General features: G+C 33.6%; 1 protein-coding gene across 1 annotated transcript; it reads left to right on the plus strand.

Moving 5' to 3' along the window:
- The first annotated feature begins 2,252 nt into the window (after positions 1-2,252).
- Positions 2,253-22,344, plus strand: LOC120625768 (junctional adhesion molecule 2A-like). Its single transcript, XM_039892967.1, has 6 exons — positions 2,253-2,446; positions 15,532-15,737; positions 16,352-16,487; positions 17,614-17,747; positions 18,568-18,772; positions 21,481-22,344. Exons 1-6 carry the CDS (start codon positions 2,404-2,406, stop codon positions 21,573-21,575), a joined length of 819 nt encoding a protein of 272 aa, XP_039748901.1. The 5' UTR covers positions 2,253-2,403; the 3' UTR covers positions 21,576-22,344.
- The last annotated feature ends 643 nt before the right edge of the window (positions 22,345-22,987 follow it).

A 22,987-nucleotide genomic window follows, 5' to 3' on the forward strand; every position in this document is an offset into this window, starting at 1 on the left:
ATAAGATGACTATCTTAGTACCCATAACACAAGCAACGCTTACCTTGGGGCTAGATGGCGATGTGTGTATTATTAAAATAGACCTAATGTTTAATATAGCTTATTTATCATGAGCCTATTTATTGTCCCACAGTTGGGCTTTCTCTTTCATGGTTAAATGGGATAAAGCTAAATAGATGAAATTCACAGGACCAGTCTTAAATTTGGAACTTTAACTACACCTTAGGTCTCGCCCAGATCACGCTTAACCATATTCGAATTATCAACGCGTATCATGATCGGATATATAGAGTATAGACGAGTTATGATACGCATAAATTAAGATTACCCAAGACTAGAACTAAATATGGCAGTAAAACTATACAGGTTGAGGGAGCACTACTATACAATAGTCTACCTAAAGAGATTATTTGCGAGAAATCTTTTAAATCACCAAAAATAAGCTAAAAAAGCATAGTTTTTTTTTTTTTTAAAGGTGGCAGTATAGCTCATTTTATTTTATATATATAATAATAATAATCTTCATTTCAGGCATAGCCCATAGTTATACATTTATAAATAACAAAATTAGAGAAAAGCAAAAGAAAAATAAAATAATTAACAGTATACAATATCGAATTTAAATTAAAATTGCAATATAAATTTATTCATAAATATTAAAAATTAAAATAAAAAAATATATAAAAATTACAATAAATAATGATAATTATTAAATATAAAATTAGAATTTATTACTGTTACTCCGTCTGTGTATAATGTATATGTTAACCCACCCAGTGCTTCCAGAACTGGTTATTAGTTTAAGCTGCTTGTTTTGCATCACATTAATTAGATAATATATTTCCACTTCTTTAGTGAAACTGATTCTTTTGAGTATAAATGTCTTTAAACTTAATAATGATACGAAAGCTGACACGGAACTGGAAGATTTTAAATAAGATCATTATATGAAACGGAATAAACTAAAAGGATTGGACGATGAGATACGAAGCAAAGAACATGGTTTGCAAAGTCAATCCTGCGTCAATCAACCTGAGACGTTAAGCCTCATGCTGGTAATAGCACCAGCAACCACGCCCTTTAGACCGGAACATATTATTGTCTAATGATACTTCGCAGCAGAAATAAGCATGGTGGCAGTAGGTATCGCTCCAGATGAGCTCTCAGATCATATGGAGCAATACCTACTGCCTGAGGTCACGAAAACTGTTAATGTATATTGTTATTTATTTATCTACTCAAACTCATATTTAAGTATTTATGGTATATTAAGATATGTATTAGTATATTAATTTTTTATATTAATCAATAGTATTTTTTTTATTTGTGTAGTCTGGTTTATGTATATGTATGTAGATAGTCGTATGTATGTACTAAATAGTGTATTTATATTTGTTTTCTTTTTAGTTTTTCTAATGCTAAGGTGGCCTGGCAGAGATCGCTACTGTTTTTGTCTCGTTTTTCTTAGTGGTGTACAAATAAAGAGTATAAATAAATAAAACAAATTAATAAATGTATAAATTGTAGAAGTATGGACGACAAGAGTCAATTAAATGTTTTATTCACTTTATAAATATTGAATTATTGGTATTGCATTAAACAGGCAGCGGTGATAGCTCAGTGGATAGGACTTCGACTTTACCCTCGAGAGTTCAAATCCCAGCACGCACCTCTATCGTTTTTAAGTTATATGAGTATTTATAAATTAAAATATCACTTGTTTCAACGGTGAAGGAAAATATCGTGAGGAAACATGTATGCCTAAGAGTTCTCCATAATGTACACCAATCCACACTGGGCCAGCGTGGTAGACTACGGCCTTAACCCCTTCTCATAATGGAATGAGACCCATGCCCTGTAGTGGGCCGATTATGGATTGATATGACGATGATGATGATGATTGAACAATCAATATCGAGATTAAACGCAAAATTATTCATTAAAAGCCTCTATCCCCGACATAATTGATTTCATTAGGTTGATGGAACAATAAATAACAATCATAAATGTTTCAAAAAAATTCACGAACAGTTATATACTAAATACCGGCAAATATTTAAGTTAAACTGCAGGCGTAGGACTTTAGCTTTCAAGTGCGCTTTGACTTCAAGAGTGGCTTTTGACAAGTAAACTTCATGATCATGAAAATGTTGAGGCTCTATATAATCCGACTTGTTCCAAACGTGCGGGCGCTCACAAACCCTGCGAATATCAAAACGCCAGCTCTCAGTTGGGTATAAGCTTTCAATGGAGACGGACGTATTTGTCTGTACCTCAAAAGCACGTATCACAAGGTTTGACAGGCGTTATAATAATGTTTGTTTATTTAATGAGTGCTCAGTGATTATTTATTGAAGGCAGTGAGTGACTTGTGATGGACCAGTGTGGATTTTACTGAAGAGGATGTTTGTTTTATACGTAATATTCAGCTTGCTACTAATAAAAGGTAATCAAGGAAATATATTAAATAATAATTATTTTAGTTAAATAATCATTGATTTGTTTTAATGGCCAGGTAGTTCGTCTATTATATTTGAAAGCTTAATGGCGCAAGATGCAAGATGTTTTCATTTGGTTTCCCAAATGTCATCTGCATACTTACGTCTTGATATTTAAATGAGTTCTGAAAATAAACAAAACGTTTTATGTACCTATAAGTAACATAAGCGGAAATGAACTTACATTTCGTCATAGGTTTTTCACAATGATATGGAAATCTAAGTAATAATTGTTAATACGATCATCTCGATTTTGGTATTCAGAACCGATTAGTGTATTGATATTGAATGGAAGGACTACTATATTCAACGGTTTATCTGTGGCTATCCCTAAATATCAATCCATGATTACTGATGCAATGCCATTATCTATATGTGCTTTTTGAATTTACGTCTTATGAATACCTTCCTCTATCGAATATTCTTTCGATTAGGTATGTACCTAAATGGCAAACTCCGCAACACCTCGATGTGACTGTCTGACATTTATTCCCGCTTCTATCGGAACAACGGGATAAAAAAAACACGAAAAGCCTTCTGTATAGAAATGCCTTTTGCATTATAGAGTTTTGAACGCGACAGATTATTTTTTAATCGACTAATTTCTTTGTTCGACTCGCATTTTTAATTTCATTTCCATCGATTGTGGATCGATTTCCGTTATTCTTATATAATTTGAAAGGGTATCTGGATCCGTTTTCAGGATCTGTTATAAGTCGAGGGTAATGCTAAAATATTATAGCCAAATAGGGAGTTTATTAAAATCTCTTGGAATAGTATAGTTAGTTATTATTTAGTTTTGCGATTCTTTATACGTTGATAGTCTAGTGGTTAGGGCTCCGGCCTCCGGTAAGAAAGATTGGTATGCCCTAAATGATTCAAGTGCCAATACGAGGTAGTGATAAAAAAGTATACCCGGCAAAGTTTGTTGTGGCATTGTTCTAAGACCAGGACTTTAGAACTCTCATAGCTTTAGTTTTAAGTATACGAATGTAGTTATCTTTTCTCAATAATAAAGTAATAAGCGGTGGTAGCCCAGTGATAATGGCTTCGGGTCACAAAAAATCTAAAGTATTTAGTATCGCTAAGCCTTAAATGAGGGGTTTGCTGCTGTCCGCTAAGGAGTTCTGTCTTCTATCTCCAACCACAGTTTAGGCAAAATTAAACACATATTATAACCTCTATAGTACAAAAATAATTATTTAAATCGTTATAATTTGTCGGATTATGGTGTAAAATCGTCAAACACTCATCCCCTCTTCCAAAGGAACCGAGCTTAATGTCGGGATAAAAAGTATCCTATATTACTTCAAACACTTCCAAGAATATGTGTACAAAGTTTCATCAGGATCGGTTAAGAAGTTTTTGCGTGACAAACAAACTTACATTGACATTTATAATATTTGTAGGGATAGGGATGGATAAGGAACTAAGCTATTTTTTAATACTTATTCCAGTATGTTGCATTTATTTGCGTAGGTACTTTGGTACGAATTATAAGCATTAATGAACAGGATTTAGTGTGTCTGGAATAGTTCTCTTATAGACAAAAGCTTTCCATTGTTTATGGTACATAATAATTAATCAGTGTTTATAATCACAGTTTTCGGTACATAAATAATAAATGTAAATAAAGTAAAACATGTACAAGTACCAGGAGCAGTTAACAATAATTATTATTGATTAGGCTAAATTTTGATAGCCGCCTGACCTTTTTGACCCATTCAAATATCTTGTCATTATCTTATGTTTATGAAAATAATTTATCTGACTCGTTAAGTGTTATCTGACTTTTGATTCTGACTGAATGTTGATTTTGCCAATCAACTCAGGTTGTCTCAATATAAGTTTTGAAATACAAATTTATTTTTCTATCCCTCGGGAAAGGTTATTTTTTGCTGCATGTAAGATAGCCTATAATAAATATCAAGGCCTTTACGGCCTTGATATTTATTATAGTAGTAAATAGTAGCCTTACAACGTGAATGTAAAGCTTAGAGATAAACGGTTGAATAGATAAGGCGTGTAAGCGTGACAATCAAACGCCCATTCGTATCTATAATATTTAACAGGATTTTAAAGATTTTTTACTCTTTTGCGTGATGTGATTACTTTGTGCAAAACGAAAAAAAAGCAGCGGCTTGATTCAGCGGAAATTCTATGAATACAAAAATGAATTCATTATACATTCATAAGGTATGCGTATTGCTAGTGATTTTGTGGTTACTTCGTTCAAAGACTCTGTCCAGAAGACGTAAGAAGAAAGCTCTGCAATTCGGTTCCAAACGTTAATAGTTCACAACCTGTTCAGTAAGAAAATCATCGATCGGACTGTAGCCTCGACTTTATAAATGCTTTATAACACGATTTTTAAACCTATATGCATAGGCAGATTAATTACAATCGGGATCATGTTATAAAAGCGTATACAACGGATTTCTGTATTTTTGCATACGAAATTATGCAGATAACACTAGTTTATATCAGTTTTAGTTAGTCAATATTGCTTATATCAAACTTCAAAGGGGAGTTCTTACGCGATTTAAAAAAAAAGTTAAGGTAAATTTATTTATCAGTTAACGACCACTTTTTATAGATATTTTTAGTTTTGTATACAAATGAAAAAAGTGGTAATAGTCGTAAGACTATCGGTAAGAGTTAGATCCAGCTTGCACCTCTTACTTGTCGGAGTTATGTGCGTTCTAAACAATAACATATTACTTGCTTTAACGGCGAAGAATAACATCGTGAGAACATGCATGTGTTAGGAAATAGGGAATTACAGCACTTTATCTATGATAAACACGATGATTATATTAAATATATCAACAAATCATAGTTTGTATACTCATTGATAATGTATTGAAAATAGAATAATGGACTTTAGTAGACTGTCGAATAAAAGTATAGGATCTATGGCGGGAGACGCGAGTTGGTCAAGTTAGATTGGCGGCAAAGAAAAGTGAGGACGGATTTAAATTAATGAATTGAGGATAGAAGATTAAGTAAAGTATTGTGGATAGAACGTTACAAATTGGGAATAGATGATTTATAATGGAAACGACATACTTAACGAAATATTGTTGTGGCAAAACAAGAGTCGGTGATGAGTTGAGATAAGTTGTTAAAAGTTGTTGGTACTATGGTTGTACCTGATGTAGCATCAGATAAGTATATCTCATCCTTTGGTTTATTTAGGTATCATATATGGAGCCCTAGCATAACTTTATACCGACAGTTTATGTAGCAGAGGTTGCTCTATACAAACAACTTGTTCCAAAAGTCCTGATGTTATAAGTGATAATAGTAGTTATGTTCGACCTGTCTTATATGTCTTGTATCAAAGGGCCTAGCGTTATTACATATGACAATGTTGTAATTGTGTTTATAAGTTGTTTTAATTGATTGAATAAAAGAGCAACGGTAGAGTTTCTTGCCAGTGGTCTTCTCTGCCGAAGACAGCATTCCGAACTGGTAGTAGAGTCATTTGAAGGTAACAAGTAATATGAATTATAGAGAAGCCTAATATACAGTATTAGAGTCAGTCTAGTTGTTTTATTTCACTCCTTGGGAAGTCAGGTTTATAGAGTACCGACCCACAACACTGCTCTAAAGCAGGTTGGTGGGCTTTAATGATGTCTTTTATAAAATGAATACTTTAATATGAGAAACTAGGTATTTAGCTTCAATAATACTGTTAATTAATGAAAGATCCAAGTGCCATCCTGAACATTGTGGGTATTATAGTGAATAAGTGAATACCCCTTCCTTCCATTCTCTATATTTTTTTAGCATCAGAAGTTGGATCCTATTCATGTCCAATTTATGCCTTTCTCTAATGCAGATTTACTTTTTTTAGAACCATCCCGTCAAATGTGGACAGAATAAAGAATTTGATGTTTTTGATGATGCCTCAACTTTTTGCTGCTATGTGCTAAAACAGAAACACTCTGGAGACAAAGCACCATGCTTGTTGAAATTCTATTTAAGGATATGTGGTCCGGGGAACCAATTAATAACCATCCCGGCAAATGTGGACATAGTACATGGTTTGATGTTTTTGATGATGTCTCAACTAATCGCTGGTATGTACTAAAACAGAAACACTCTGGAGACAGAGCACCAGACTTGGTAAAATTCCATTGAAGGATATGTGGTTTGGGGAACCAATTGATGTGATATTTTTATTTATTTTATCTTTTGTGATTTCTACTTTTGAAAGATAGTACTTATTACCTGAAACTGATATGGACTAGTGGCTCTTTGTATATTTTGCTGAAATGATTAAGTCCAAAATATAATTGATTTCAGTTTGTTTGTGAAAACCAACAAGTCAAGTTGACCAAACAGAATGTGTAATAAGTTTGATAAATTTGAATTATCAAGTTTTATTTAACCAGTCTGGTTAGACAAATAGAATTTATGTTAGGTTTTATTTTATTAGTCTGTCCAGGTTAAAATAAATTAACTGGTCAGGTTAGCCGAACGTAATGTGTAATAGATTTTTCTTATAATTCTTATTTATTACATACAAGCTTTCAAGTTTAAATTAAGCAACTAGTCAGGTTAGCCAAATTGAATGTGTGTTAATTTTTAATTTATGTTTGTGTGCTCAGTTTTCAATAATTACCTAGTCAGGTTAGCCGAGCTGTTAACTTTTATTAAGGAACTTTTCTATGTACTTCGAGATCGAAGTACTTGTCAGGAAAGCCGAGATAGGAGAGATTATGTAAATTATTCAGAACATATAAAAGAATACACATAAAACAAAACAAAACAAAACAAAAAAAAAAAAATTTTGTTGGTAGAATAGAATAGAATATGATTATGTATCAGAACAATACATATAGGGAAAATTACTACTGAATAGCTAAATAAATTGGTTTATATGTTGGGTTGTGTGAAGAAAAGTATTAGGAGTCAGCTTAAATGTTGTGGGTTAGGTTAGGTTAGAGATCTTTCAGTATGATGTTGAGAGAAGTTCTTAAAAATGATATAAATAAAATACAATTATGTATAAACAAAATAATGTTGCTGCTGCAAAGGAAAATATATTAGTTGCATTATAAATAATTAGATTATATTCTGTTAAACAGGTGGTTTAATTGATGTTTAGATTGAAATAATCTTTGAATAATAGAAATAACAATTAAACATTAACCTTGGATTTTATGATGAGATGATAAAAAAAAAAAGATGTAAACTAATAGAAATAATTCCATCTTAGCGTTTTTATATTAATTTACTTATATTTATCTTATATATTACTTGACTTGGACAGTGGAAAAAATATGAATATCACCAGTGGGTGATGATGTTATTGATATCACTTGAGAGTGATGAAGTTGTTGATATCACCAGTGGGTGATGATGTTATTGATATCACTTGAGAGTGATGATGTTGTTGATATCACCAGTGGGTGATGACGTTATTGATATCACTTGAGAGTGATGATGTTGTTGATATCACCAGTGGGTGTTGGTGTTTTGGTATATATTGGTTTGACTATTAGACTGTACCGATTGCATCTGTGACTAAATGAGACTAACAATGTTAATGACAGAATTGATGGGAAATACAATTACCTATGTGGATATTTTGATAAAGTTTGACTGGAGGCAAATGGATAAATTGTTTGAGATTTATATTGAGATGGAAATATTTGGATTGTGATTGTACATGTTAAAATGTACAAGATAAATGAAAATGAGTATTTTTGATTTACATTGTTGAAAATTAATCATTTTTGTTTTACTTTAAGAGAAGTATTACATTGTTATAATTTGTTAAATGGTGTGGAATTTTGATTAAAATTTTTTTTGGTCTCTTTCAATTTAATTATGTAAATGTTATGATTATGCCTATCTTTTGATAAAATATTGTTTACAGTTTATTGATAAAAGTATATACAGAATGTAACTGATTTGATGATTTTTTAAGCTTATATACCATTTGAACTAATTTTATAGAGGTGTACATAAGATGATTTACTTATAAGGATGTTCTTTGAACCTAAAGACTTATGATACAATACATATACCTAAAAAGAATAACCCTATGTACTTCGAGAACGAAGTACTTGTCAGAATGGCCGTGTTAGGAAATAGGGAATTACAGCACTTTATCTATGATAAACACGATGATTATATTAAATATATCAACAAATCATAGTTTGTATACTCATTGATAATGTATTGAAAATAGAATAATGGACTTTAGTAGACTGTCGAATAAAAGTATAGGATCTATGGCGGGAGACGCGAGTTGGTCAAGTTAGATTGGCGGCAAAGAAAAGTGAGGACGGATTTAAATTAATGAATTGAGGATAGAAGATTAAGTAAAGTATTGTGGATAGAACGTTACAAATTGGGAATAGATGATTTATAATGGAAACGACATACTTAACGAAATATTGTTGTGGCAAAACAAGAGTCGGTGATGAGTTGAGATAAGTTGTTAAAAGTTGTTGGTACTATGGTTGTACCTGATGTAGCATCAGATAAGTATATCTCATCCTTTGGTTTATTTAGGTATCATATATGGAGCCCTAGCATAACTTTATACCGACAGTTTATGTAGCAGAGGTTGCTCTATACAAACAACTTGTTCCAAAAGTCCTGATGTTATAAGTGATAATAGTAGTTATGTTCGACCTGTCTTATATGTCTTGTATCAAAGGGCCTAGCGTTATTACATATGACAATGTTGTAATTGTGTTTATAAGTTGTTTTAATTGATTGAATAAAAGAGCAACGGTAGAGTTTCTTGCCAGTGGTCTTCTCTGCCGAAGACAGCATTCCGAACTGGTAGTAGAGTCATTTGAAGGTAACAAGTAATATGAATTATAGAGAAGCCTAATATACAGTATTAGAGTCAGTCTAGTTGTTTTATTTCACTCCTTGGGAAGTCAGGTTTATAGAGTACCGACCCACAACACTGCTCTAAAGCAGGTTGGTGGGCTTTAATGATGTCTTTTATAAAATGAATACTTTAATATGAGAAACTAGGTATTTAGCTTCAATAATACTGTTAATTAATGAAAGATCCAAGTGCCATCCTGAACATTGTGGGTATTATAGTGAATAAGTGAATACCTGGGCCTTCCATTATCTATATTATTTTAGCACATGCATGCCTGAGGGTTAGTTGTAGAATATAAGGGCAAAAACTCTGGTCACTGTCACTTGGCAAGCGTTTCACTTATTTTTCTTTGTTTCATTCTACGAAGAAATTCGTATCTTGTAGTATGTGCATAATGATTAAATAAATAAATATTAAATATACTACAACAATACACACATCGCCACCTAGCCCCAAAGTAAGCGTAGCTTGTGTTATGGGTACTAAGATGACTGATGAATATTTTTATGAATTATATACATATACATAAATACGTAGAAAATACATATAAACACCCAGACACTGAAAAACACTTATTGCTCATCACACAAACATTTTTCAGTTGTGGGAATCGAACCCACGGCCTTGGACTCAGAAAGCAGGGTCGCTGCCCACTGCGCCAGTTGGCCGTCATGATTACAATACTAATGGCAACGTTCTTCAGTGCAAATGTAGGGCTCGATTATTGAAGTTACTAATGCAATACTTGTAGCATTGTATTGTATAATTCGATGAAAAACTCATTGCACACATTATAATAATTTCTAACCAGCAGTATATTTGCAACCAGTGTTTGAGGATAATTAAGCTGTACGATAACTTTGGGAACATGTTTGCATCCATTGCTGGACATAGGTCTTTTGTAGGGGGTTCCAAACTCCACGGTTTTGTACAGCTTTGTTCCAGCGGCTTACTGCGACGCGCTTAATGTCGTCTGGTCTGCTCGACTGGGGTTGACAAACGTTGCGCTGACCAGTGCGGGGCTACCATTCCAGCACCTTGCGATCCCAGCGTCCATTCTTCCTCCGAACTATGTGCCCCGCCCATTGCCACTTCAGGTTCGCGACTCGTTGAGCTATGTCGTTAACTCTGGTTATTGATACTCCGAGCATAACTCTCTCCATCGCCCGCTGAGTGACTCGGAGCCTTCTTATGAGGCCCATATGTTGCCCATGTTTGGATCCTCCTTGCCCGAATCAACTTAGCTGGGTATTCTTTATGTTATCACCATCTCACATTGCCACGTAAAACTTTTTAACAGCAATCCTAATAGAGCAATAATTAATAGCCAAGCTATAAAATTAAAGCAAAAACTTTGATATTACTGAAAGACGTATTCCCTTTAAAAAAATATTAGCTTAAAAAAATAAACCGCCAAAATAAGTTGGTTAGGTAATCTCAATTTATTTTAGGTAATTGTACACAACCTTATTTATTCAAAATGCTGATAGACGGGTGACTTAAGAAGTTCTGAATCCTTTCTACGATATGTATCTATGTGTTTCGTAATAAACTGATGTCTGCTATAAACAAACAAGAGGACAGACCGTTTCTCAGAAATCCTTATAAATTGCATTTTTAAGTGCAGACTGCACTTTGCAGTTACTTTGTAATGAAAGGAGTTTGACTGCTGAATGATTCGCTAGAGTCAATTAGGGGAACCTTATATAAAAGCCTTTTTATGGAGCAAAGTATCTTTCAAATTCAAGCCTAAGGGTCTTAACCATAACGTTACTTTTCATTCTTCTCATATGTTATATATTTTTCTTTGTTTCTTGTCACACTTAACTAGATTACCTTCGAAGCAACAGTAAGTGGCGTAATTTAAGCAAGCACTCCACTAACTAGACCTCGTGATTATCTGTTATCAGTCATAATACTGACAGGTGTTAGCATAGCTACTATAAAAAATCCAATTAAGTATGCTTCGTCTACACACATATTATTATAACTGGCAGTGAGGTGCAAACTTATCTTAATCGGGATACTTATTATGTGAAGAGTACGTAATAAATAAACAAATATAATAAATACTACAAAACACACATCACCATCTAGCCCCAATTTAAGCGTAGCTTGTGCTATATGACTGATGAATATTTTTTTATAAATAATATACATAAATACTTAGAATATACATATAAACACCCAGACACTGAAAAACATTCATGCTCATCACACAAACATTTTCCAGTAGTGGGAATCGAACCCACGGCCTTGGACGCAGAAAGCAGGGTCGCTGCAAACTGCGCCAATCGTCCGTCAAACTTATAAGTGTGGTAATTTAAAATAAAACACGCGTGTTTTATATCTGGGATTATGAGCCCTAAAGTGATGTAATAAGATCTAAGTTATAGACAAGCGTAATGAAAGAAAAGCTTTTATACTTTGTCAAGAAGCGCCCTCCAATGCACAAGCTTTTGTATCTAGTGGTGGGCAATAGGGGAATATGTTTAATTTACCTGCCATACCCCTAACAGAGGTGAGCCCGCTGCCATCTTAGACTGCATAATCACTTAAACTTATCAAAGGCTAACATGCAGTGGAGTAAAAAAAACACAGTTATATCCTTTTTTCCCTTTTACAGAAATGTACCTATTACTTCTAGGTGTATAATGTATTATCATTATATTTATTAAACGATTAACACCAGTTAAAAAAAAATACCTTCGTTAATGGACCTTCCAATTTTTATTATCATCCAGAAGATACTGGAAATCACGAAAAAAAAAATACTTAAAATGTAATAAAAAATTATAAAAAGTATTGGAACTTTCCCCTTGACCTTCTTGAACCTTGCTAACTCAGAGATGATTGTGATTTTACTGTGTAACCAGTGAATTTGTGATAGTAGAAATTGATTTCCTAAAATTTATTACCTGCGCATTCTAGCTCTAGTGAGTTATTGTAGTCCGCACAACTTAGATCGCGCGTACTAAAATTGCTAGGTATCCTTCTAAAATTAGACACTTCGAAGGAACTTGAGGCAGCGTCTTATAGCTCTAAACTTGTTCAAGTTATGATTTAGTTTGTGTACTTATGTGTGTTGCTTGACTTATAACGACTTTAAGCCTGAATACCATACCTCAGGGGATATCCGAGAAATATACATATTTAGTAATTATTGTCTTGCGAATGTGTTTGAGAACTTTATCCAATACAATTTTAACTTATGCATAACTTTTCCTATTACTTAAGCCGTATATGCTTATAAGTTCTAAATGTTTGCATCTAATCGATTAAGAAAGGGTTGTTTAATATTTGAACTTCGCGATCTGTGAGTGGTATAAAAACTACATCAATTTCGAAAGTTTATAGCTAAATTGGAATGAGTTCTGCAGTTAAATAAAAATATGAAATGGTGCCATGTAAATGTTGTATTATATCTTACAAATATTTACAACTTTATACAATATTTACACCACTACTGGCGATATAATATGTAAAGCAAATAAGATAAAAAATTACAGAGGAGCAGAATAAAAATTTTGCAACATTACTAACAGTAATTATGAATTCAAAAGTTAGCTCGCAGAATTGCTATCTTTTAAGGACGCGTTTTCAAAAAGGAACTTACGAAACTTTACGAAAATTTCGAATTTTACAGAGGAGCAATATAAAAATTTCTCAATATTACTCGCAGTAATTATGACCTCAAAAGGTAGCGCACAGAATAGCCTATCTCTTTCATTACATGTCTCTAAAACATGTTTGTCATATTATGAAAATTAAGCTTAATTTGCTATACCTAGTCCGCGAAAAGCAGGAGAATCAGTATGGTGTAATTTATAATTTCGTCAATCCTTATAGGGGAGACAGGGGCTTGTTGTAATGAGGGTAAGTAGTAAAAGCTTAATATCTCAGCCGGTTTAAAAAAATTGTTTTGATTTTTAACTAAACGTGCTCTTTAAGATGCCGCTTACGACGTAAGCGCAGCAGGCACGGGGTGGAAGGCCGCCGTGACCGATTTTCAGCAGGAGTAATATTTTTTGCCTTTTAACCAAAAAAATATATGTTCGTAAAATTTTATTTCAAGATCATAGCTTGGCTTGAGTTATATGAAAGTGCTAGATAGTACTTTCATATAACTCAAGCCAATCATTTTTTTGTAATAAATAAAAAAGTTAATAAATTCGGTTCGAGGCTCGTTGTAACAAAGTTAGTGGGGCAAGTTACAAAAGAAAAAAAATCGTCTTGTATGAGCTCTGTCATGTGTGAAGTTTACGCTATTGCTGTTTTGTTGTTAAAGAAAATAACAAGTGTTCACTACATAAGTTCGTAAGAAATATAATTTTCTTATTTGTTTGTTAATTTTATAATAAAAGATTTGATGATTTGATTCAGGAAAAAAATATTGCAGAAATATATTTCCAAATACATGATTCCTCATTTAAAACCTTTTTTCAATTAAAATACTCAATAGTTTAGTCAGCCCATCGAAAAAAAAAAAAGTTACAACTAGCCCCTCTCTCCCCTACTCCACACCAAACAGATCTTCGGCAATGTACCCTCTACGCACGTTTCTCTCCAAAACCGGAGCATCCTCAGGAGATGTTGACTTTACAATGAATAATTGTTAAGTCATATTTATATAATGAAGTTAGTGACCAATTCTTGAAAGATTAAGTTTTTAACGGTCTTTTTACTCTTCATCATCATGACGTAACCAGAATCAGTCACTTATTCTCTCTTGCATGACCTGGACTAATTCCCGTGTACTTTGCCCTCTAATATTGACAAGGGTAAACATCCTAGAACTCCGATCCTTGCATTAGAACCGTCAGCGCTCTTACTTCTCAGATAAGCCACAATAGGTACTGGAAATTTCTCTTATAAATTCACTTAGACAACTGCTGCGACTCTCAATTCGATTTTGGGATTGGATAAGTAAAAAAAATAAGAGGCGGCAAACTCAAGCTTAGCAACAGGTAGTAAAATTGTTCAAGCTATAATAATATCATGGAAAAGTTCTCTTAAGTGATTTATATTTTGAGATTGATTTTGTTTGAGTCTTTAATAAAACAAGACAACTTTGGAAGCTCCCTGATACACTTTTAACTTAAAGCCAGCTGGAGCACAAAGAGTAGCTCGATTGCCTTTTTAAACTCAAAGATAATTGAAAAAAATGATTTTAAGTTCGTTACAGCTATTGAATACACAAACAACTAAATCGGCAGTCTAAAGTTTATTCCGAATCATCATCATCATCATTATAAGAGTATTCATTCATAATCCTCTCTCATAGGAGAGAAAGATTTAGAACTTAATCTTAACACACTTTTCTTGGTGCGGGTTTAAAAGCTTTAACGAATATCATCTCGGGTATCATCCTGATATTAGCCGAAACCAACGATTTAACATGCTATTCTAAGCATGCGAGTGAAGAAAATGTTATTTGTCTTAACTATGGTGGTTTCAGAAAACTTCTTTACGTATTCCGGTTGAGCTGAATCGAACCCAAAATCTTTTTTTCACTACAAGTGTATTCAGTTAAAGATGCAGTCTAAAAAGTCTAATCGTACGGTGGCACGTTTTTGTTGGTTGGGAGGTATCGCGCTATGGCCGAAGCCTCCCACCAGACCAGACCACGTTATAAGTCACAATGCCGAACATGCAAATTAATAGTCTATCCCGGAAATGACATTGTTTTTACCACCGCAGTCGGGGAGGTATTTTACTTATGTTAGATTCTTACTGACTGAATCCCGCGATGTTCCAACTCATGGTTGGGTCACGGGAACGCTTTCGCACATAACCTCGAGCAAACCAGCGGACAATGACATCCCTGGACTCAAAGATAACACGACAGGCACCTAAAGAAATTTAACCGGTATACTATACAATTGATGAATTTTTTAATGACAAGGTTGCTTGGAAGCATCCATCTCCGCTTTCAGCCCTCACAAGATAGAAAAATGAATTTTAAAATGCAAAATGTAAATTGTTGATGTTGGAAAAAAGCAACTGCTGAGTTTCTTGCCGGCTACATCTCGGTAGAATCTGCCTTCCGAAGCGGTGGTAGAATCACTACAAACAGACAGACTTGACGTTTCAAAAGTGCTTATATTAGGCCTACTTGAAATAAATGAATTTTGAATTTTTTTGAATTTTAAAAAAATTATCTTGTTTCAGAATCTTTATTACTAAGAATAGTGCAGGTAACGGTCCCTTCCTACCGAATAAGAGGCCAACCAGCACAGTTGGAATGCGACTACGAGTTAGGCGGCGATACGCTCTACTCAGTGAAATGGTACAGAGATAACGAAGAGTTTTATCGGTACATGCCGAAATACGACCCTCCTAAACACTCTTACAAACTTGAAGGTGTAAAAGTCGAGGTAAGTCCTTTTACATTCAACCCGATAACAACGGTGGGCGGATTATTTTGTGTTCTTTGGAAAGGTTATTCCATAGATAAACGCTGTAGAGTTTTCATGCCCAAAGTTTTGGCTACGCAATGGATTATTTCCGGTTAGTTCTTCCAAAAATAAAGGTAAATTATTTGTGACTCTCGAATCCTGCGTGCGCGTGTATACGTAAATTTTGAAGAGGTCCAAATTGAAAAAGCAATACTCATATACAATATAATTTATGCTCTCAATGTGTTTCTTTATTAATATGATTTATTAGATATTACAATAAAACAAAATTTAACCAATTTAATTTTTGTTCTTCTATTTCATTTTCAATTGCCATGGGCAAAAGCATAACAGTTTTAACACATTTTAATTTTACCACATTAGAAGGTAGATGCAGTAAATTAGTTATTGTGTTAATTTTTTGGTTAAATGGTGTTCTAAATTGGTGATATTGAAATTCACATATAAAGGGTTTCGCAAAATATTTTAAATATAAATAGACTCATGAATATAATTTAATAACTTGAATTTAGCTAAATTTGTTCCAATTTAATATCAGAAATGTTATCCATCTCAAAAATTTCTCTTATCAGCTGTCAAAATCAGATGACAGAAGAGTGATGCTGCACCCGGTTACATTAAAATCTTCAGGTCAATACCGGTGTGAGGTATCCGCAGAGGCACCTAGTTTTGCTTCAGCAGCTGGCGAAGGCAAAATGGAAGTAATTTGTGAGTACCTACTATTTAGCTGTGTATGTGTAGAAATATATTATATTGGCTTTAAAATATTTATTATGAATTTAACAATCAAATGTACTGACATTCACACGCATTTTACTTACCTGAATTTATCAGAATTATCCACAGCTTTACTTTAATTTGAAATAAGACCCTGTAAGATGTTTAAAAACTAATGAAGAAGTTTTTAAACATAAAAAATTTACTTATTTTTTTTAATTTTTGTTACGGTTTTTATGGTATAGCATTAATGGCAAAATGCCTTGCTGTTATTAGTAAAAACATTTTATCAAAATTTCTAAAAATACTTGTGACTGTGTAATAAAAAAATAAGTGTTAAAACCAATAAAACCACTTATTCACAGACTGCTGAATTTGCCACGTGTTTGCCTAATAATACATATTTTAAGATATTAGCTGTACCAGATATAGATAAAGGTTTAAAAAACTAATCAACTTCAAGTATTGGATGATAAATACTAGAACGACCTAGTGCCCAGCAGTGGGTACTGGTTCCTATTTCATAGTTTGACTTAGAAAAAGCAGGAGTCTTTTTCTAAGTTAAACCACGGTTTTTTTTACCACAATCTCTTCTGACGTTCTGACAGCGTACATGTAATCTACGATGAAAAAAACAAATGAAAAATTTTAAATACCTTTCGTTCAAAAAGTTAAACAATATTTATTTACCTTTTGTTTTGTTCACTAATTATGCGCAAAGGCGGCCTTATCGCTTGAAGCGATCTCCTATAGACCTTTGGTTGATGAAGCATGTTTGGTACGGAAAACGGGGTAGTGAAACATTCTATTGTCACAACTTGCCTTGTATGACTTATTCGGGCGACATAATGTTGAAAACCTGCTCGGTATCTTGCGGCGCTATGGTAAAATGGTAAAGAGGAAGATATAATGAAAAATGTATAGCTACATGGTAAAAAAGAAACAGCTATGCCTTTAATTTATGACCTCTCCATTTATGAAATCGGATAAAAATTTCATTAAAAAAACATAATTAAATTGCAAACTCATATTATTTTTTCTGTCATAAAAACTCATTAACTGTGAGGTATTACAAAAATGCGTCCTGAATACTCATTTATTATATTTCCTTAATTAGATCTACCACGGGAAGGACCTAGAATAACAGGCAACGAGCAAGAGAATAGACGGGGAGATTCTTTATTTCTTAACTGTACTTCCGGACGGTCGTATCCCGCAGCCATTTTAAGTTGGGACATTGATGGTGAGAAGGTAATAGTCTTGTTCTTCTTATTTAATATAGCTATGTTATTACCGTCAGCCTACAAACGTTTGCCGTGCATAGGCCCCTATTGACGTAAGTGGGAGATAATAAGCGATAAAGCTGCAGCCTTAGATGAAGAATGTTTGTCCAAAAGATGCCTACCTACAATAGAATTTGAGGTAACACACTGCCCGTGGGAAACCAGCCACATAACGGTGCGTATTTTCTGCACTAAGTTCAAAGTTTGTATTAAGCGAAAGCTTATAAAAAAGTCCTATTATAGTATAAAGGATTACGTAAACGATAAAAAAGCTTGGGTGTAAACAATTGCTCTAACCAGGTTGCTTCTTAAATATTTTCTAATAACAATGTGAGATGGCGATAACAAAAAGAACACCCGGCTAAGTTTGTTGTGGGCTTCTTCTTAGACCAGGGCGCGATTGGAACCCTCGACATATGACATTTAGGTTAAATTGGAGTACGTACAGACACAAGAGAAATATATTTTTTTTATTCCACTACAAGTTAGCCCTTGACTGCAATGTGCAAATGGTGGTTAGTGATGGTGCAGGCTAAGATGGTAACGGGCTAACCTATATGGTAGTCATACCCCTAATAGGTTTCCACGTGACATCACACCGGCAAACTTAGCGGCACGTCTTTGTTGGTAGGGTGGTAACTAGCCACGGCCAAAGCCTCCCACTAGACAAAATCACGAAATATCACTAAAGTAAATTAAAGGCATTGGTTTAATATGTTACTCAAAGGTAGTTACATAACCTCTTGTTAATATTATTATCAATTATTATTATCCTTTTTCACTCACAGGTCATTGACTCAGAACTGCTAGTGGAGTATCCACCAATGCAGCACTCACACGGACTTCTCTCATCAGCTCTTGGCCTTAGAGTGCCATCTGGTCGTACAATGCAAGTGCGTTGTACTGCGAGAGTCGCTCCCGCATGGCGAGAGGGAAGTGAAGCTATTGTAGGCAACAGTCAGCTTGCAGACAGCAAAGAAGCTATGTTATTAGGTAAGTTATTTACAAGGTAGAGAGATGGAGATAACTACAAGGATGTTCAAAACTCGTGCCTTTATATGCACATATGCGTTAAAAACTTGCTAGAACACGCGACACGTTCACTATACGTCGCTATACAACTTTATACATACACTATTTTTCCACTCTTTCTTATTTGTAGCCATACGCTTCTACGCTGACAGGGCAATGTCGGTTTAAGGTCAGGTCAAGGTATAACCAAAACAAAATAAACTAATAATAAAATGTTTGAAAATCGAATAATAAGTACACACTCTGCTGAAGTTTCTTAAAAAAATCTGACAGAGTATTAATATTTTCCTATTGATCATTGCCATCTTCCTATATATATAACGCAGTGGTTTAAAAACTTCAGCAATAATTTAAAGATAGTGCTTTAAGTGATGGTAGTAAGGCCATATGTACTGAAAACTTCTTGGCTAAAAACCAAATTTCACGAACAAGGTTTAATTTCTGATTTTGGTTTGAAGTGGGTCACGTTAAATACTTGACTTTGGGCACTCCAAAGAGTTAGTAGCAGTGGAGAAGTAGAGGTAGTAGGCAGTGATTCTAACAAAAGGGTAGGAATATTACTTAATATTACTTTACATGGCAGCTCAACTCTTTACTGGTAGTTTTTTTCAATAAATTCTGAAATAGATATTAAATTAATTTTAGAAGTAAAAGCCCGGATAATATTTAAACTTATCGGTCATTTATTTTTTGTTACAAAAACAACTCCCGGTCTAGATAACGATATGACATTTACAGAATATATTAAAATAATGCAAATTTAATATATCTTAAAAATTATCGGGCGAGTGAGAAAATTCTGGAGCAAATTTCAATTAGCTTAGCGCCTTTGCATAAACTCGGATTTTTCAACCCGCCCGTAGCAACATAATATTTAAAGCATCTAGAGCACTTTAATTATATTTGATCTTTACCGTACTTTGATATTAAGATTACGCTTATCTACTTAAAAAAATGTATAATTACTTTTATGTCATATCGCAGAAGAACGTTTGTAATTAGCATTTTAATAATTAAATAAAAAATCAGGTAATGAGAATCCTATTCCCATCATCAAGATACACTTTATATCTATACAAAACTATTTAATTATTAGTTAAGCTGGTAAACAAATACAACATGAAAAATGTTCCCAGTTGCTAGTACGGGGTAAAGAGTCTTTATCAGTCTCCAGCATTAAAATTATGCCAAACAAACAAACATATACATTTTTTAGACTCCTTACTACGAAAACGTGTTAGTCGTAGGAAGTCAGATTTGAAAAGGAAGGTACAAGCTATTTAATATCATGCTACGATCCTTAGAAGACGACCAACGGGCAGACGATATCTTGCAGCGTGTCGTAGAATGAAATTGTGTGTGTGGGGTAAGAAGAAGATATACTGTTTTACAATATTAGTACCTGAACATTTTATGTGAAACTTTTCGAGAGTCGCAAACTCGGCTGACCTTTTATTATGAGAAAATTGTGTCATGCAGTATTCATTTTATCAACGCCTCGGTGCTGCTTTTCAAAGGGTTATTTTCAACGTCGCGTCGATTCAAAATGTATAGAAGCTATTACCACACGTAGTCTCAAGTACGAATTGATGTTTTCGGGGGAACTCCCTTTTTTAATATATGTTTGCTGTGAATAATTGTATCACTCTATATAATATACTAGCTGTTGCCCGCGACTTCGTCTGCGTTTGATTTTGTTTTTAAAGTATTCAGTATCGTTAAGCCTTAAATGAGTATAGTAGTATATATATGTATATCATGTGACTGTCAATTAATTAAAGACAAATAATTTGCAATAAAATAAAATTGCGACTATAATTAAAGATCTAAGCTATCCTATCTCTTAAGTTGGAGCAGACTGCTCACGGTGTGCCAATTCAATTTAAAATCGGTTAAGTAGTTTAGGAGTCCATCGCGGACAAACATCGTGACAGGAGATTTATATATATTAAGATTATGCCTCCTCCGTGCGATTCATATATCATTTTGTAATTAACACCAATTTTATATCTATTTACACCAATGTTACACCAGACGAACTGAAAGATACATAGTGAACATTAAAGATAATAAACAACAGATAATGTTTACTTAGTTTAACAAAATAGACACACACATACTCATCCAAGAGGATACCAACATTACGATACTCATCAATTTAATTTAGGTTACTCACTGACAGTCTCTACGTGTGCTTAATCATAATTGAATGCTTGATTGCGAGTAAATGAGTTACAAACATCGACGCATCAATACACGGAATAATATAAGACCGTTTAATATTGCTCCGTGCATCTGCAGATCCATACATCTGAATTACCACATAGAAACATCGCAAAACCTAAATACTAAAATACACAATCACAAACTTTGATATCTATTTCCAGATATTAACGGCAAAATCTATATTCTTGGCTGGAACTTGGCTGGCACAATATCGTGTGTCTTGATAAAACAGTATATTTATTTAAAAGCTGAAATCACACAATCAAAACACATTCAAAGTTGAAAGTTAACGTTTAATTATTTATTCAACCCACCCTTTCTAACGTCAAAACTTATTTAATATTTAAAGAGGCCGACAACAAAGTTTTTAAAGGACTATCATCGTTCCATTCTCAAAAGTGCTTTCATTAACTTGAATAATATAATCATCTTGTTTGTTACAGTGCGGAGCTCGAGCGCGGTGCCCAAAATAGGTATAATGTTATTAACACTTTCACTCCTCCAACATTTTCACTCGTTAACGCCAACAATTACGTGATAATTAACTATTTATTGGTTAATTATTTTTCAAAATAGAAATTTTATTTTCTCTTCTCGTACATACAAAGAAATTTTGCAAAACAGTTTTTGTTTGTCATATGCCATGTACTTTTAAATTCTCTTGTCATATGGGGGACTATTTTATAAGATATTGGACAAGTTACACTGAATGGACTTTGCATTCATACGGTTACTATTACTTTAAAATTTAAGGCTAAAGAAGTATTTTCATATTATTTGAGTAGCCCTAATTGATAATTAGGCGGTTTTTTATATGCGTGATCACAATTTAGTCTATTAATAAAATATATAAATTATTGAATATTACTTTTAGACTAGGTTGTGATTTGGTGGTCAAGAATAGGCATATCAACCGTAATTAATTTTAAAATTATTTTAATTAAAAAATTTAAATTACATATCATTCACATACAGTTACATGATAAATTAGATTAGGACAGTTTGGAGATGTTTCAAATGTTACGTACGGAACCCGATCGGATGTCCCCGTCATGACAAGCAGAGAGCACCATGGGATCTGCATTAACTTGAGCGCTATATAACTTGCAGTAATAACGATAAAATTGCATTAAGCAAGAAAAAGATGGTATGACGGAATGAGGTGTGGAGCGGGGCTGGGCAGGTTGTAACCAATTTTCTATAAATCGGGTTAATGAAGGCAAGAGGGAAAACATTGGTTTCAATACCACTCTAACCCCCTTCACGTCACACTTTGTTGGACCAACCTTGAAGAATCCGTCAAACCGTCTTTGCCCTGCGAAACTATCGGAATGCACGTCTTTGTTTAATTATTTTTTTTTAATTTCAACCAAATGTCTCCGTAATTCTAATTAAAACATGATTAAAAAATTTCTTTCAATTCATGTTTTGATTTATATAAAGACCGTTACAGCTTGTAAGTGTAAATAAAAATATATCTTATTTATTCCTAATAAATAAACAGCAGATTTTGTCAACATCAGGGTAAAGATATGTATGCTATTATGCACAAGTATAGACAACTTTTGCAAACATAATAGGAGTAATGAGTATATAATGAGTCAACTCGGCCGCCTGACACGCCGACAAATAAGTACGGTTTAGAGAGTGCGTAGTACCACCAGCCAGGCTTAGCTTTGCTTGCGCCCCGATACTTTCAGTGAATATACAAACAGGTTGAATCACTATAAACTAATTGCATATATGAAAGAAGTATGCGTAGTCCAATAACATACATAAAAGAAACATTGTGCGGGACAAAATTATATGTCTCATGATCTAGACTAGGCTTCTTGCTGTACATTATAGCCAGCGCAGGCGAAGGATTGTCTATTAACTGAGTAAGTACATATTTGCAAAAATAACCTTAGTTTACTATGAAAATTGAATCATACTAAAAACTTCTGAATT

Source organism: Pararge aegeria, chromosome 8, assembly GCF_905163445.1.
Source record: "Pararge aegeria chromosome 8, ilParAegt1.1, whole genome shotgun sequence".
In the NCBI taxonomy this organism is placed as follows: domain Eukaryota; kingdom Metazoa; phylum Arthropoda; class Insecta; order Lepidoptera; family Nymphalidae; genus Pararge; species Pararge aegeria.